At 42.6% G+C, this 18,781-nt stretch overlaps 1 protein-coding gene across 50 annotated transcripts in view; it reads right to left on the bottom strand.

The window, feature by feature from the left end:
• ATE1 (arginyltransferase 1) overlaps positions 1-18,781 on the bottom strand; it is a 187,536-nt gene that overhangs the window by 162,996 nt on the left and 5,759 nt on the right. For all 50 annotated transcript variants that reach the window (XR_010147044.1, XR_010147043.1, XR_010147046.1 and 47 more), the window contains exons 3-5: positions 18,398-18,460; positions 9,830-9,933; positions 6,734-6,979 (exon numbers count right to left, since the gene is read on the bottom strand). Coding sequence is in view for 43 of the 50 variants with exons in the window: in XM_003312792.7 (XP_003312840.1) it covers positions 6,734-6,979; positions 9,830-9,933; positions 18,398-18,460 (413 nt within the window). In the remaining 7 variants the exon portion in view is untranslated. The remainder of the gene's footprint in view (positions 1-6,733; positions 6,980-9,829; positions 9,934-18,397; positions 18,461-18,781) is intronic.

An 18,781-nucleotide genomic window follows, 5' to 3' on the forward strand; every position in this document is an offset into this window, starting at 1 on the left:
TGAACTCCTGACCTCGTGATCCACCTGCCTTGGCCTCCCAAAGTGCTAGGATTACAGGCGTGAGCCACCGCATCTGGCCGAATTTTCCAACAATGAACATTATGCTAGTAATTTTTTAGAAGATATTAAAGAAATAAGGTGTTTAAGATCCCAAAACAGCCCGGCGCAGTGGCTCATGCCTGTAATCCCAGCACTTTGGGAGGCCGAGGCAGGCAGATCACGAGGTCAGGAGATTGAGACCAACCTGGCTAACACGGTGAAACCCTGTCTCTACTAAATATTAAAAAAATGAACCAGGCATGGTGGCGCACGCCTGTAGTCCCAGCTACTTGGGAGGCTGAGGCAGGAGAATTGCTTGAACCCAGTAGGTGGAGGTTGCAGTGAGCTGAGACTGCGCCACTGCACTCCAGCCTGGGTGACAGAGCGAGACTCCGTCTCAAAAAAAAAAAAAAAAAAAAATCCCAAAACAGGGTACTCACAAACCATATAAAAGTCAGCAAAAAAAAAAAAAGGTTTATAAAACTAGCAAATTCAGTTTTTAAAGAGAAGAAAATCAAAACCTAGAGTGGTTAAAGGGCTTGCCTGAGACCATAAGCTGATCAAATGAAAACCAATCTGATGAGAAAATAGTGAGTTCACAAACAGTTCAGACTGTATCACAACTTCATTAACATGTTTTCTAACTAAAAATAAAGTTTACTTATCAAAAAATGACTTTAAATAAGCCTAAGTTATATAAGTCTGAACCAGGTAACAAAAGACCATTTCTATAACTATTACTCTACTGACCAACAGAATTACTTTTCTTGGACTACAGACTGTGTCTTTTCTCAAATTTGCTCTGAGCACACACACTCTGTCTGACACAAGCTGCCTGAGGTCATGGACGAGGCTCTGTCACTTGGCTAGATGACCTTGGGCACGTTTCCCTGTCTGTACAAAAAAAAACAAAAACCAGTCCTACCTATAGAGTTCCTGTGAGGATTAAATGAGTTAATACCTGTGCAGCTCATAAAAAATTAACTACCATTCAATTAGGGTTAACTATTATTATTAGCTATTATTTGTATTACCAACATCTAAAATAATGTTTTACCTATATAAACATTCCATAAATAGTAATTTTCAAAACCTTCCATTTTCTATACGGAAAATTACATTCCTTACAGAAGTTATAAAATTATAAGCAAATTTAAAACTAACATGAACTAAGAAACACACATTTTCAGCATTTTTATGAAGGACTGACTACCTGTATCGTCTTTACACTAATTAAGTCACTGGGCTGGGTAAGTCTTCTCATGATTGTTTTGCTCTACATTTATAAATACTACGTTACTACAGTGGAAAGTAGGATTTCAGGCGGGGCTCAGTGGCTCACGCCTGTAATCCCAGCACTTTGGAAGGCCGAGACGGGCGGATCACCTGAGGTCAGGAGTTTTGAGACCAACCTGGCCAACATGGTGAAACCCTGTCTCTACTAAAAATACAAAAAAATCAGCCGGGAGTGTTGGCGTGCACCTGTAGTCCCAGCTACTTGGGAACCTGAGGTAGGAGAATCGCTCAAACCCAGGAGGTGGACGCTGCAGCAAACCAAGATCACACCACTGCACTCCAGGCCTAAGCAACACAGCGATACTCTGTCTCCAAGAGAGAAAAAAAAAAGTAGGATTTCAGCATATTAGGGGATACAGATCTCCCAGGTCAATAAATTGCTTCAACAGAATGAAAATAGATCATCAGCGTAAAATCAGTACACTATACCAACCCTGCACCCACAGAGGTTCAAAGCAACTCAAGAATTCCTGATTAGTCCCAGGTGATTTAAATAGAGTTTAGGCGACCTACATAATTTCTAATTAAGTCCAAGGGAATAGATTTGTAATATTTTTTAAATCAAAATGGAAATGCAAGCTAGCCATGATGGCTCATGTCTGTAAATCCCAGCACTTTGGGAGGCCAAGGTGAGAGGACTCCTTAAGCACAGGAGTTCCAGACCAGCCTGGGCAACATAGCAAGACCTCATCTCTACAAATCAACTTTTTTAGGCCAGGTGTGGTGGCTCACGCCCGTAATCCCAACACTTTGGGAGGCTGAGGCAGGCAGATCACTTGAGTCCAGGAGTTCAAGACCAGCCTGTACAACACGGCAAAACCCCCTCTCTACTAAAAATACAAAAAATTAGCCAGGTGTAGTGACGTGTACTGGTAGTCCCAAGTGCTCCAGTGGCTGAGGTGGGAAAACTGCTTGAGCCTAGGAAGTCAAGGCTACAGTGAGTCCTGATCGTGTCACTACACTCCAGCCTGGGAGACAGAGTTAGACCCTGTCTCAAAATAAAATAAAATAAAATAAAATAAAAAGGAAATGCAGGTTTGCTTTTGCAGGTTCAAAAAAAAAAAAAAAAAATCCAAGGTTTTTTGTTTGTTTGAGATGGAGCCTCACTCTGTCACCCAGGATGGAGTGCAGTGGTGTGATCTCAGCTCACTGCAACCTCTGCCCCCTGGGTTCAAGCAATTCTCCTGCCTCAGCCTCCTGAGGAGCAGGGATTTCCGACACGCACCTCTACCCCCAGCTAATTTTTGTATTTTTAATGGAGATGGGGTTTCACCATGCTGGCCAGGCTGGTCTCGAACTCCTGACCTCAGGTGATCCGCCTGTCTCGGCCTCCCAAAGTGCTGGGATTACAGGTGTGAGCCACTGAGCCCGGCCAAAATCCAAGGATTTTTAAATAGTCTCGGATTTTTAGTGAAAGATATCTTAAGGGAAAAAAATAAAAACCCTGCAAAAATAGTTTTTAATGTTTCAGTAACCATACTGCTGGAAGTAAGGTTGTTATTCTAAAACTGTGTAATGTGGGAAAAAGCAAAAGGTTAATGTGTGATATTCTATTCTAATTTTACCATCCTCAGTGTTCTTGAGAACTAGGTTTCTCAGTGCAGAAGAAAGTACAAACATCAAAAAAAAAGAAAAAGATAAAAAGGTATGGCTGGGCACGGTGGCTCATGCCTGTAATCCCAGCACTTTGGGAGCCTGAGGCAGGTGGATCACTTGAGGCCAGGAGTTCGAGACCAGCCTGGCCAACATGGCAAAACCCCATTTCTACTAAAAGTACCTAAAAGTACAAAAATTAGCCAGGTGTGGTGGTGCACACCTGTAGTCCCAGCTACTCAGGAGGCTGAGGTAGGAGAATCACTTAAACCCGGGAAGCAGAGGTTGCAGTGAGCTGAGATAGCGCCATTGCACTCCAGCCTGGGCAACAGAGCGAGACTGTGTCAAAAAAAAATAAAGAAAAAGATTAAAATGCGGCCAGACACGGTGGTTCACACCTGTAATCCCAGCACTTTGGGAGGCCGAGGCGGATGGATCACGAGGTCAGGAGGTCAAGATCATCCTGGCTAACACGGTGAAACCCCATCTCTACTAAAAATACAAAAAATTAGCGTGGTGGTGGGCGCCTGTAGTCCCAGCTACTAGGGAGACTGAGTCAGGAGAATGGCGTGAACCCGGGAGGTAGAGCTTGCAGTGAGCCAAGATCGCACTACTGCACTCCAGCCTGGGTGACAGAGCGAGACTCCGTCTCGAAAAAAAAAAAAGATTAAAATGCTGTAGTCCTGAATTTGAATTGGAAATATCAGTATGAACTCATAACCTCATAAGTCTATTTGCCAATGAAGCCTAGAAAACAATGACCAAGCCAGCAGCAATAATGTGCACTCCTAATCTAGTGTGTGATCTCCAAATACCAATTCCCACTAAAAGGAACCACAACTGCTCGAAGAAATGCCTGTACAAGATGCTCTAGGAGCATAATATCATGCCAAATAGTAAGGAAGCTGTCAAAGACTACCAGGATTATGTCGAAAGGCCTCAAAAGCCAACTTAAAGAAGCTTTCAGAGGAGCAACAGATTGCAACAGCAGTATGTTCAGATCCATGAGTTCCCAATGATACCAAAAAGAAAACTAACTGGTCACTGTTAGACGTTATTTTGAAAAATGATAAATAAAAAGAAGGAATCAAGAATGTATCCTACCAGCCGGGTGCAGTGGCTCACTCCTGTAATCCCAGTACTTTGGGAGGCCAAGGCAGGTGGATCACCTGAGGTCAGGAGTTCGAGACCAGCCTGGCCAACATGGCTAAACCCCGTCTCTACTAAAAATACAAAAAATCAGCCAGCCGTGGTGGCATGCACCTGTAATCCCAGCTACTCTGAAGGCTGAGACAGGAGAATCACTGGAACCCGGAGGTGGAGGCTGCAGTGAGCCCAGACCGCGCCACAGCACTCCAGTGTAGGCGACAGAGTGAGATTCTTTCAAAAAAAAAAAAAAAAAAGAACGCATCCTGCCTTTGCTATGGGTTTTTATGAGAAACAAACAGATGAGCGGAAGGCTGTCTTTATAGAAGCAGTCCAGCCAGCCAGGAAACGAAGAAATGATAGAGTATCTAATACATGAATTTAAGCATGGAACATCCATGACTATTAGCACTGACAAAAAGAGAAGCACCCAGACATTACACATCTCCTGAAAGACCACTCTAACACCCATGAAGTGATCTCGCCCATCCTCAAATAATTCAAACTCAAATCTGATTAAGATTTGCCCCCCTGCCCCACGGCAAAAAAATAAACAAAAGAAAATTTAGCCTAGAATCTGATCAAGGCTCTATATCCAACTATCAATCTATAAGCGGGCAGAGGAACATGTTAAACTGCAAACGTAACCTGTCAGATACAGAAAGTGGAACAAACAACCCAAGACAAACAACCCAGTTGAGGAATGATGGAAGGGGAATATCTAGAACAAAAGAGATTGTTGTTGTTGTTTTGAGACAGGGTCTCATTCTCACCACCCAGGCTAGAATGCAGAGGCACGATCTCAGCTCACTGCAGCCTCGACTTCCCAAGCTCAGGCGATCCTCCCACCTCAGCCTCCCAAGTAGCTGGGACTACAGTCATGCACCATAACACCTGGCTAATATTTTGTATTTCTAGTACAGACAGGTTTCACCATGTTGTTCAGGCTGGTCTCAAACTCCTGGGCTCAAGCAATCCACCTGCCTCGGTCTCCCACAGTGCTGGGATTACAGTTGTAAGCCACCACTCCTGGCCGTAAAAGATTTTTTAAATGTATCAACAATCACAATATGTGGACGTTATCTGGATCCTGACACAAACAAATGTTTAAAAATTGGAATTTGAACACTATTCAATGGCATTAAGAAATTTTCTTCAAGTATAATAATGGTATTGTGAATATGTTTTTTTAAAGTTCTTATCTTTTAGAAACGTATTCTGAAATACAGGATATCACAATGTCTGGAATTTGCCTCAATATAATTTTGGAAGGGGGAACTAGATGAAACAAGAGTGGCTATGACATGAGTCAGTAATTGTTTCAAATGCAGGTAGAGTACATGGAAGTCGATTATACTATTCAATCTATGTTCATCTATGTTTGAATAATGAAGATTTTTTAAATTTGACAAACTATAAGTAATTTTATTAAAAAATAATAAAAGAATTGACCCTACACCCAAGAGAGAAATAGTTGAAAGAAACTGTCTAAATTATTCAAAATATTTCACTGGGAGCTGGGCACAGTGGCTCATGCCTGTAATCTCAGCACTTTGGGAGGCGAGGGTGGGAGGATAACTTCAGGTGACGAGTTGGAGACCAGCCTGGGTAATATAGTGAGACCCTGTCTCTACAAAGAATTTTAAAAGAACTAGGCATGGTGACAAGCTCCTGTATTCCTACCTACTCAGGAACCTAAGGCAAGAGGATCACTTGGCCCCAGGAGCTCAAGGCTGCAGTGAGCTATGATCACGCCACTTCACTCCAGCCTAGGCGGCAGAGCAAGACCCTGTCTCAAATTTAAAAATAAATATTTTCTTGAACTATTAGTATTAATTAGGATGAAATCTCAGACCAAAATCAACTTAACATGAAAACCTTATGTAAAAAACTATTCAATAAAGTTGCAAATGGAGAATTTTCTCTACTTTAACATGTGTAACATAGTTTAGACAAGAAAAACTAAAATAGTACTAAAAATCTTTCCCTTGGATCATTTTGCATAAATATAAGAACTAATTCAAAAACTGATACCATCTAATAAACTAATAACCATCCAACTTCACATTTCACGAAATAATTTTAAAAGAGTCATATACACACATATTAAATTCATTTAATACTGGATAAACTTATTAAGCCTAATTCTTTTATAAGTAATAACATAAAAAAATCTTACCTGATTAAAGGCAAAGTTAAACATCAAAATCTGGACATTTTAAAACTAAAATACACTAAAATTACATTAAAAAATTTAATGATAAACTGAAGAATTTTATAATGTCTGTATTTTGGACATAATAACTATAATTCATGTTGTCTCACTTAATGTTAAAATAAGAATGTTTATCGCTCCTTTTCACTGAGAAAAATTTGATTCTCAACCCTGTAAGGCTCTAAAGTAGTAAGTAGAAATGGAACTCTTTGAAAATATCTGTATTTAGGGATAAGGCTATTGTTACAGGCTTTTTAAGCATAGTAGTTTGTAAAAGGCATGATTTGTCCATCTAATTCTAGGCAATAATAAACAAAGCAGGGTTCTGTTTTACAGACTGCACGACTAAGTCATCCTTTTGGCTGATGGAAAGACCCAGGGTTTAAAATGACTCAGCAAAAAGCAAAGCCGTGAATATGACTTGGTATCAAAAATCTTTACTACCTGGCTTAGGAACTGTGTGAACTTTAACTGAATGTGACGGTTCACCAGAGCCCAACTTCTCTCCTACGAAATCTTGTGACTGAAGTAATTCCTGAGGTTCTTCTTTCTTTGAATTTTTTCCTTTACTCTCTAAACTCTCTTTGACGTCATCACTGAGTGTTTTAAGATCACACTGTATATCCAGTTTATTTATCAATGCAAAGTCACCCGCAACAGCATCATCCATTGTGGAATCCATGGGCTCATCTACAAATCAGAAGAAATTAAAAATCCATCAGCTGGGTTATTTGATACAGTTAGGTAAATACAGAAATACAATGTTCCTATTATCCATTGTGGCAGAATTACTATCTGTCCACCAAATCCATTCTCATCCTCCAAAATAAGAGAGCTGCACTTAAGACTGGCACAGCTGGGCATGGTGGTTCATGCCTGTAATTCCAGCTCTTTGGGAGGCCAACACAGGAGGACTACTTGAGGCCAGGAGTTTAAGACCTGCCTGGGCAACATAGTGAGACACTATCTCTACAGTAAATCTAAAAAAAAAAAAAAAAAAAACTGTGGCACCCTAGCAGGGCAATGTACTGCCAGTCCCTTTACAAGTGGTGACCAAGCTCCTGCCAACAGAACATAACACAACTGATACGTCCAATTATGCCTCACTAGTTTTAAAGGAAACTTGCGACCCTGAACTTCTACCCTTCCCCACAATGGCTGGATTAGTAAAAACCAGAGCAACCTGGGAAATCACATGTTAAAGAAAAGCCCAGAACGGCTGGTGGGGAGAAGAGTTGAACGCCAACCTAGAACACCCACACTGAACTGTTATGTGAGGAAAGAAACAGACTTTTTTTTTTTTGAGGAGTCTGCCTCTGTCGCCCAGGCTGGAGTGCAGTGGCGCGATCTCGGCTCACTGCAACCTCCGCCTCCTGGGTTCACGCCATTCTCCTGCCTCAGCCTCCTGAGTAGCTGGGACTACAGGCGCCCGCCACCATGCCTGGCTAATTTTTTTTTTTTTTTTTTTTTTTTTTTTTTTTTTTTTTTTTGAGATGGAGCCTCACTCTGTCGCCCAGGCTGGAGTGCAGGGGTGCGACCTCAGCTCACTGCAAGCTCCACCTCCCAAGTTCACGCCATTCTCCTGCCTCAGCCTCCCGAGTAGCTGGGACCACAGGCGCCTGCCACCATGCCCGGTTAATTTTTTGCATTTTTAATACAGACAGGGTTTCACCGTGTTAGCCAGGATGGTCTCAATCTCCTGACCTCGTGATCCACCTGCCTCGGCCTCCCAAAGTGCTGGGATTACAGGCGTGAACCACCACGCCCGGCCAAGCCCAGCTAATTTTTTGTATTTTTAGAAAAGACAGGGTTTCACCGTGTAAGCCAGGATGGTCTCGATCTCCTGACCTCGTGATCCGCCTGTGTTGGCCTCTCAAAGTGCTGGGACTACAGGTGTGAGCCACCACACCCAGCCCCGAAAGAAACAGACTTTTATCTTTCTTTTAGTTATTGCATTTTGGTATCTTTTTGTCATAGCTGTTTATTCCTTTACTCTAATGAGTACATCACTCCTAGTTCCAGGCACAGATAATTCAGAAGCCTATAACAAGTCAAATAAAGAACCAAATATAAACACTACAAAAGAAAGAGAGGCAGCCAGATGTGGTGGCTCACACCTGTAATCCCAGCACTTTGGGAGGCCAAGGCAGGCAGGTCACAAGGTCAAGAGTTTGAGACCAGCCTGGCCAACACAGTGAAACCCCGTTTCTACTAAAAATACAAAAAAATTAGCCAGATGTGGTGGCGGGTGCCTGTGGTCCCAGCTACTCGGGAGGCGGAGACAAGAGAATGCCTTGAACCCGGGAGGTGGAGGTTGCAGTGAGCCAAGATTGAGCCACTGCACTCCAGCCCGGGCGACAGAGCAAGACTCCATCTCCAAAAATAAAAGAAAGGCAACCACCAATTTACAAATGGACAGCATCTTCAATGCTTATCTCCATGTTCATTTTTCCAACTCAGAACCTAATTCCTTTTTTTTTTTTTTTTGGTGGAGACAGAGTCTTGCTCTGTCACCTAGGCTGGAGTGCAGTGGCAGGATCTTGGCTCACTGTAGCCTTGACCTCCCTGATTCTTGTGCCTCAGCCTCCAAGTAGCTGGGACTACAGGCGTGCACCACCAAGCTCGGCCAATTTTTTGTTGCTGTTGTTGAAACAGAGTCTCTCTCTGTCACCCACGCTGGAGTGCAATGGCACAATCTCGGCTCACTGCAACCTCTGCCTCCCAGGTTCAAGCGATTCTCCTGCCTCAACCTCCCAAGTAGCTGGGACTACAGGCGCCTGCCACCACGCCCGGCTAATTTTTTGTATTTTTAGTAGAGACAGGGTTTCACCATGTTAGCCAGGATGGTCTCGATCTCCTGACCTCATGATCCGACTGCCTCGGCCTCCCAAAGTGCTGGGATTACAGGCATGAGCCACTGCCCCCGGCCCCAATATGAAAATATAAAGAAATAAAACCAAAATTAGTAAAAAGACTAAGAAAAAAAGCAAATCATGTGTAACTAAAGTTAAATAAATGCTATTATGTTTTAGCAAAGCCACTCACAATTCAAAACTGATCACACAAATAAGAGGATTTCAAACAGTATAATTTACTGAAGTAAAGCCTTATTCAAACACAGAAAAGCTGATCTTTATTCAGCATTAAAAGGAATAGGACAATCTTGTCCAAGCTGCATGTAAGCACTTGCTTCTTGAGAGACAATGGCACTTTCTATTTACTTCATAAGGATAGTATTAGGATCAAGAAAGATGAGTTATCAAAGCATTCTGGAAACAGATATTTTGATAAACTCCAAGAAATCACAAATTTAACATGATCCTCAATATTCTTTCCAAGCTAAACTCTTCTGATATATATTCCCGTGCCTTGACTTGGGGGCCGATGGTAACAGTAATAGCAGTGCCAGCAGTAGTCGCTGTCATCATAGTAGTAGCAGTACATGACTGTATTAATGACCCTTCCCCTTCCCAAGATGACTGAAAGTGGGACCGTTGCAAAGACAGATAGTAAATCGTTTTTAGACCCAGCCCATCTTACCCTCACAACTTCCTTTGGGAACCTCCCCTTGAGCCAGAAATTTCAACATTTTTTTCAAAACCTTCTTGTGAGATTTTGAAGGCTGAAATTGTAAAGGTCGGCACCTAGGAAAGCAAAATAAATATTTAAAAAGTGAACTCAAACCTTGAAGAAATGAAATCAGTTCTGGATATCACCTAGTACAATGAGACCATCTCATGCCTGAGATTTCTGGTTAAAGATGGGGCTTAATGTAGCGTCTAATCCCAGCCCACATCACACTAAGATTATAGTTAAGAGATTTTTTTTTTCTTTTGAGATAGAGTCTCACTCTGTCGCCCAGACTGGAGTACAGTGGCACCATCTCGGCTCACTGCAACCTCCGCTACTCAGGTTCAAGTGATTCTCCTGCCTCAGCCTCCTGAGTACCTGGGATTACAGGCATGCGCCACCACGCCCTACTAATTTTTATATTTTCAGTAGAGACAGGGTTTCACCATGTTGGTCAGGCTGGTCTCAAACTCCTGACCTCGTGATCCACCTGCCTCGGCCTCCCAAAGTGTTGGGATTACATGCATGAGCCACCGCTCCCAGCAAGAGATTTTTTTTTTTTTTTAAAGAGAGAAAGACATAAAACACTAGAAAAAAGAGAAGGACAGAAGTGTTAGAAGCTGGAAAACAGATATATAAAGCAATGCTGCTTTAACAGACCAAAGAAAGTTGAATCCTAGGCCAACAGTGGAAAAAAAAAAAGCCAATTTTCTCTATATTACCCTTAAAAGTCTTAGGGATTGGGGACACCTCATAGCTCTGGAAATATGAGTGAAAGTAGGTCTAAAAATAGAAAGATCCCTTCAAAGTCTTGTTTTCAAAGCAGTTAGGATAGATGTCAGATCCCCTCTCCCACCCGCAGATGACTAGACGACTCCCTACTCAACCCAGCAGAAAACCGCAAACTTGCAGGAAAGAGTAACATAGAGCCTCTTACAGGATGGATGCAAGCCACAGCTGAAAGCAGCGGTACTACTGAAAACGGCTTAAATAAAAGTGTACACAGTACATGTTGAGATCACCAACCCAGGTCCAGAACAACAGCAGGTTATGTAATACTTTCTCTCCAGAATGTGATCAGACCTAAAAATACTAACATCAGGGATTCCCCAACAGAAGAGCCCAGCCAGATCACCCACAGTAAACAAGGCCGAGAAACACCCAAGACCCACAGTAAACCAAACCCCTCAGGTACACGGAATTTCCAATGGAACACTGAAAAGTCAGAATCACCAGACACTCGAGAAGAGCCTCCACTGAAAAGATAGGTACCGAACAAACTGGAGAAAGTAACTTGGGGGACATAGACCATGACAGAAAGAAGAGAACCTTTTAAAAAAATCCTTAGGAAGATCTCATTTATTAAGCCACTACAGCCATAAAATAACAAGGTGTTATTAAATAAACAAGAGTCTGAGAACAAAAAGAACTTCAAAAGTAAAAATATGACAGGAGAAATGTAAAAATTAAGTAGAAGACCTGAAAACTGAAGTTGAAGAAATCTTCCAGAAGATTCTGCAAAAAAGATGAAAAACTGAAGAGAAAAGGTAAAGTCAGAGACCAGTTTAAAAGGTCCAAAATCTAAATAAAGGCATTAAAAAAGAAAATGGAGGTGAAAAGATAGAATAAAAAATTTAAGAAAATTCCCCTGAACTGAAGGATAAGATGGGACGAGCACCCAGATAAGAAGGGCCCCTCCAGTTCATCTGTGATGGATAAAAACAGACACATAGCCAAACTGACTATGAAATGTAGAACAGAGGATAGAAAAGCTTCCAAAGAGAGGCCGGGCGCGGTGGCTCACACCTGTAATCCCAGCACTTTGGGAGGACGAGGCAGGCGGATCATGAGGTCAGGAGATCGAGACTATCCTGGCTAACACGGTGAAACCCTGTCTCTACTAAAAATACAAAAAAAATTAGCCAGGCGTGGTGGCGGGCACCTGTAGTTCTAGCCACTTGGGAGGCTGAGGCAGGAGAATGGCATGAACCCGGGAGGCAGAGCTTGCAGTGAGCCAAGATCACGCCACTGCACTCCAGCCTGGGCAACAGAGTGAGACTCCATCTCAAAAACAAAAAAAACAAAAACAAACAAAAAAACAAAAAAACAAGAAAAAGAGAAGAAAAGAAAAGCTTCGGCCAGGCACAGTGGCTCACGCCTGTAATAATCAGCACTCTGGGAGGCCGAGGCGGGCAGATCACGAGGTCAGGAGATGGAGACCACCCTGGCTAACAAGGTGAAACCCCGTCTCTACTAAAAATACAAAAAATTAGCCGGGCGTGGTGGCAGGCGCCTGTAGTCCCAGCTACTCAGGAGGCTGAGGCAGGAGAATGGCATGAACCCAGGAGGCGGAGCTTGCAGTGAGCAGAGATCACACCACTGCACTCCAGCCTGGGAAACAGAGCGAGACTCCGTCTCGAAAAACAAAAAACAACAATAACAAAAAAGGAACACTTCCGAAGAGAAAGAACACGTCTCAGACAAAGGTATGAGAATCAGAATATCACCGCACTTCTCAACAGTAATAATACGATAGTGGAACAAAATTCTAGAAAAATTATTTTCATCCTGCACTTCTGTACCCTCCCAAACTAAAGTTTGAGCAGTGAATCAAAGTTTGCAGACACACAAGGTCTCAAAAATGTAACTCTTATGCACTTTCTCTATTAGAAGATGTGCTTCACTAAAACAAGGGAATAACCCAAGAAAGAAGGGTTTCCCACTCAGTTGCTAAAAAGAATCCCCAGGCCGGGCGCGGTGGCTCACGCTTGCAATCCCAACACTTTGGGAGGCTGAGGCAGGTGGATCACGAGGTCAGGAGATCAAGACCATCCTGGCTAACACGGTGAAACCCCGTCTCTACTGAAAATACAAAAAATTAGCCAGGTATGGTGGCACATGCCTGTAGTCCCAGCTACTCGGGAGGCTAAGGCAGGAGAATCACTTGAACCTGGGAGGCAGAGGGAGCAGTGAGCCGAGATCGCGCCACTGCACTCCAGCCTGGGCAACAAAGCAAGACTCCGTCTCAAACAAAAAAAAAAATCCCCAAGATGACAGTAAAAAGAATAGCCCAGGCCGCATATGGTGGCTCACGCCTGTAATCCCTGCACTTTGGGAGGCCGAGGTGGGTGGATCACGTGAGGTATGGAATTCGAGACCAGCCTGGCCAACATGATGAAACCCCATCTCTACTAAAAATACAAAACTTAGCCAGGCATAGTGGTGGGTGCCTGTAATCCCAGCTACTCAGGAGGCTGAGGCAGGAAAATCGCTTGAGCCCAGGGGGCGGAGGTTGCAGTGAACTGAGATTGCGCCAGTACACTCCAGCCTGGGCAACAAGAGCAAAACTCCGTCTCAAAAAAAAAAAAAAAAAATAGCCCAGGCTGACCATGATGCTTCAGGTGTAGAGGGTAACCTGTTCAGATCAAGCCGGTCAGAAGGCTCCACAAGGGACTTTTCTCAAGTAGATAAAAGCGATCATAGCACTTGATGCGTTTAAATATACTAAGAAGAAACTTACATAACTGGGATTTATTTTCAAAATAATCTGGTCATAGTTATATACACTATGCAAAAAAAAAAAAATAATTAGTAACTCCAAGGAAAGCAAAAACTTGTGCAGGAAAAGTAATCACAGTACTCGCCATGATTCAGTTGTGAAGCATATTTACACAGTCACAATGGATGTCAACACATCTGCCCAAAATCACACTTCTGAATGGAAAGCTAGGGATGGGGACAAAAACGAGCTTGAATGTGGCAGGGAAACAGGGATAAGAGAAAACTAAATCCTTATCTTCCACAGAGAGAAGCCCGGAAATAATGGAGAAAACTAACAGAAAAAGAAAAAAAAATGCAAGTGTTACAATTATATAAGCATGTTGCTTAAAGACAGGGAGATGAAAAACCAAAAGAATTAGTGAAAATGTTTCAAGATGACTGCCTTGGGGGAACAGGAAATGGGACAGGGGGGTTGGGGGACTGCTTTTTCCAAAACAAACTTTATTGCAACTTGACACTTAATGAGCATGTGGAATTCTGATAAAAATAAAAAACTTAAAAAAAAAATCATAGCCAGAAAAGTTCATCCTCATTTATACACACATACTGGAGAGTCCCTACTAACAAGAAGCTAAGCTGTTAGCTATAAGCCCCTTTCCTTTATCTAAGTTCTCATTGCAACTGCTGTTATATACAAGGTAAAAATAACCAGAAGAGTAAATATGGAAAATGACTCCATAAGAAGATGATGTGGCTGGGCCCGGTGGCTCACGCCTGTAATCCCAGCACTTTGGGAGGCCAAGGCAGGCAGATCATGAGGTCAGGAGTTCCAGACCAACCTGGCCAATATGGTGAAACCCCATCTTTACTAAAAATACAAAAATTAGCAGGGCGTGGTGGCATGCGCCTGTAGTCCCAGCTACTCAGGAGGCTGAGGCAGAAGAATCACTTGAACCTGGGAGGCGGAGGTTTCAGCGAGCAGAGATCACGCCACTGCACTCCAGTCTGGGAGACTAAACAAGATTCTGTCTCAAAAAAAAAAAAAAAAAAAAAATGATGTATAATGAATTACAAAGAGACGCAATTCAGGAAACATCTGATGCCATGTAAAATGCAAAAATCACATAACTATTTTGCAATGTTAATGAATCCCCTTTTATAAAGGCAATATGCTTAGAATAGTGCTTTCCATGTAACAGGCACCAAATACAATTTAGATTCTTTTTTCTTTAACCAATCGAAATCACCCTTTTCTGATCACAGATTAAGCCAATCAACTTCAAACTTATGAATAGAATCCTGTCCATAATCCAATAAATTGCTAATTGAAGACAAATGACTTCTGCCTTAGAAGATACCTTCTCTTTATAACCATGAAAACTGAAAGAGGACAGCACAGGATACTCTGTCATTCTATTCTTTGTGTAATGACACCGTGTCAGCAAACCAGACCCCATTTTTCTTGTCCTCTGCCAATCCAACGGCCAGCTGGACTTCTGGGTTGGGGGTTGGGGGGGACGTGAAGAAATTTTCTGTCTTACAAGAGGATTGTAAAATGCACCAATCAGCTCTCTGTAGCTAGGATTGTAAAATGCCCCAATCTGCGCTCTATAGCTAGCTAGAGGATTGTAAAACGCACCAATCAGTGCTCTGTGGCTAGAGGTTTGTAAAATGGACCAATCAGCACTCTATAAAATGGACCAATCAGCACTCTGTAAAATGGACCAATCACCAGGACATGGGCAGGGACAAATAAGGGAATAAAAGCTGCCCACCCCAGCCAGCAGTGGTAACCCGCTAGGGTCCCCTTCCACGCTGTGGAAGGTTTGTTCTTTCACACTTCACAATAAATCTTGCTGCTGCTCACTCTTTGGGTCTGCGTCACATTTAAAAGCTGTAACACTGACTGCAAAGGTCTGCAGCTTCATTCTTGAAGTCAGTGAGACCAAGAACCCACCAGAAGGAACCAACTCCAGATATACCAGCACTTTGGGGGGCTGAAGCGGGCAGATCACCTGAGGTCAGGAGTTCGAGACCAGCTTGACCAACATGGTGAAACCCATCTCTACTAAAAATATCAAAAAAATTAGCCAGGTGTGGTGGTGCACGCCTGTAATCCCAGCTAGTCGGGAGGCTGAGGCAGGAGAATCGCTTGAACACGGGAGGCAGACGTTGCAGTGAGCCGAGATAGCACCACTGCACTCCAGCCTGGGCGACAGTGAGACTCCATCTCAAAAAAAAAAAAAAAAAGCTCCTAATCAAGGATCAGTGAACCTTTGGGAGTCTGCGATCATTCTAAAATTAACACACAAAATGTGCTGGGCATGGTGGCTCACGCCTGAAATCCCAGCACTTTGAGGTGGGTAGATCATGAGTTCAAGAGCAGCGCGGCCAACATGGTGAAACCCCGTCTCTACTAAAAACACAAAAATTAACCACGCCTAGTGGTGGGCATCTGTAGTCCCAGATACTCAGGTGGCTAAGGCAAGAGCACTGCTAGAACCCAGGAGGCAGACACTGCAGTGAGCTGAGATCGCACCACTGCACTCCAGCCTGGGTGACACAGCAAGACTCAGTCTCGGTGGGGAGGATATGCAAAATGTTACATATTTTTGTCTACATACCTTTGGGCAGGAGGCCAGCTCTCATCAACTTCTCAAAATGGTTTGCAACCCAAAAACAAGTTAAGAGCAACCAAGGGAGACAGCTTTGAGGACCAAACAAAAAAACTAATGGATAAAAAACTGTTTAATTTTTTAATTTTTCATTTCTTAAAGTAAAACTGTCTTTTAATTTTATGAGTATATATACACATTGAAATTGGGGGCAAATACATACTTCAAAATGTTAGTGCACTTTTCACATTTTCTATCAAAAAAAAAGGTTCAGGTGCAGTAGTAGCTCACACCTACAATCCCAGCACTTTGGGAGGCTGAGGCAGGAGGCTCCTTTGAGCCTAGAAGTTGGAGATCAGCCTAGGAAACATGGCGAGATCAGCCTAGGAAACATGGTGAGATCTGCCTAGGAAACATGGCAAGACCCCTTTTCTATAAAAAAAAATTTAATTTGCCAGGCCTGGTGGTGTGTACCTACAGTCCCAGCTACTTGGGAGGCTGAGGTGGGAGGATCACTTGAGCCCGGCAGGCAGGCTGCAGTGAGCCATGGTTGTGCTATTGCATTCCAGCCTGAGCAAGACCCTGTCTCAAAAAAAAAAAGAAAGAAGAAGAAAAAGGTGATGATGACCTTATAACCAGAATAAGAGAGAAGATTTTTCTATATTAGGGTGAGGTGAGAAGGTACATGGAAAATCCAAAAGATTATGAAAAAATCCAACGAAGACTTTGTAGGAAAACAGACTTTGGCTTAAGTTTCCCATTTAAGAAAACTGGACTCTGGGCCAGGTGCAGTGGCTCACGCCTGTAATATCAGCACTTTGGGAGGCTGAGGCGGGTGGATCATGAGGTCAGGAGTTCAAGACCAGCCTGGCCAACATAGTGAAACCCCATCTCTACTAAAAATACAAAAAATTAGCCGGGCGTGGTGGCAGGCACCTGTAATCCCAGCTACTCGGGAGGCTGAGGCAGGAGAATCACTTGAACCCAGGAGGCAGAGGTTGCAGTGAGCCGAGATAGCGCCATTGCACTCCAGCCCAGGCAACAGTGCGAGACTCTGTCTCTTTAAAAAAAAAAAAAAAAAAAAAAATTGGACTCTAAGTGTAAGTGGCAGATTAAATTTAAGCCCTCTTCCTTCCAATTAATTTTTTTTCAACTTTTATTTTAGATTCAGGGGGTATAGGTACAGGCTGGTGACCGGGATATATTGCATGATGCTGAGGTTTGCAATATGGATGATCCCACCACCCAGGTACTGATCGTCATACCAAGTTGGTTTTTCAACTCTTAGCTCGCGCCCTCCCTCCTCCTCTAGTAGTCCCCAGCTTCTACTTTTGCCATCTTTATGTCTGAGTACCCAAGGTTTAGCTCCCACCTATAAGTGAGTGAGGTGGGAAATTAAAGAAAAATACAATTAAAAAGAAAGATAAATAAGCTTTCCTGTATTAGGCTGACTTGTCCCAGAGGCAGCAACAGGCACGGCCCAGACCCAGGAAAAGCCTTGATAATATTATCTAATGTGCTCTGGAGATTCTCCCAGCACTCAACATGCAGAGAAGAAAAAATAAATTTTCCTTTGTTTTACGGAATGAGTTCATAGATTCCTGTTCTCTGTAACTAGTGACTTCAAGTATTCTGTTTTATTTGAGAAGTACAATGAATGTCATGAGAAGCCTGAGTAGGCCTGAACTGCAGCTGCCTGGGCACCATAGTGAAGATTATGGGATAAGCCCAGGCAAACCTAGATAACGGACATCTGGGTTGCTTGGCAACGGTCATGTGCAATCCTGAGTTTGTCCTGCCTCTGTATCCCTGCTTTCACACCACTGTAAGCTTGCTTCAAGCTAGCCCACCCCCTTTTGTGAACTGTGTATAAAAGTCTTTGTTCCGGGCCCAGTCTTTTGGACGTTGAGTCAGCTGGGCCTAAGTGCACTCAATAAAGTTTCTCCTGTTTTAACCCGAGGTCTCTCTTGTCCTCCTGAATCCCACAACATGAGAACATGAACCTACCAAGTAATTTATAGGAGCCTGTAGCATTGCTTGAACACAAGCACTGTGTCAAGCAATATACCAGAATGCAGAAAATCCTAAGCTAAGTCCTATAATATTTAATATCCAAAAGTAATGTGAATATTTACCAACATTTTCCCAATATTTCATGGCATTAATTGACAAGATTGCTAAATTAAGAGGGCATTTTTTTCACATATTTATATCTGAACCAATCAAACAATATTACTAAAACCTACTGATCAGCACATAAATAGAGCATCAGTATGAAGAAAAGACATAACTCATTTACTTTTCCTTTCAAAGGACATTGACCTAGAGTGGAAATAAACATTAAAAAAGCACAAGAGACTACTAAAATATTATACACAATCTTCATACTATAAATCCTCTTTCTACTAATTAAAATTCTTACCTTATTGTGTACTGAGGACAACATGTTTGATTCATGACAGGTTTGTACACATATTTTCCACTTCTAAAATTATAAAAATAGTTTGTTAATGTCTTATATATTTTTCACTTGCACCAAAACAGCCTAGCACAGGAGCATTAAATTAAGGTTAAAAATCTAATCAACATTGTAGAAATGCATGTAGGTTTAATTACTCTTCATAAGCTAAATAATCTTCAAAGTGCGTGTAGCAAAGTTTAGAATCCTGCCTTTTATTTCCTAAAGCTTTACTTGTGTACCCCACGGCCAATCATCTCAGTTCCCCTCTCACCAGCATCTGCCACCCCTGCTCTGCCTTCACCTGCCACCAATCCTCAATACCACAAGGGCAATGAGAGAAATGCC

Source organism: Pan troglodytes, chromosome 8 (genome assembly GCF_028858775.2).
Source record: "Pan troglodytes isolate AG18354 chromosome 8, NHGRI_mPanTro3-v2.0_pri, whole genome shotgun sequence".
NCBI classification, from domain to species: Eukaryota; Metazoa; Chordata; class Mammalia; order Primates; family Hominidae; genus Pan; species Pan troglodytes.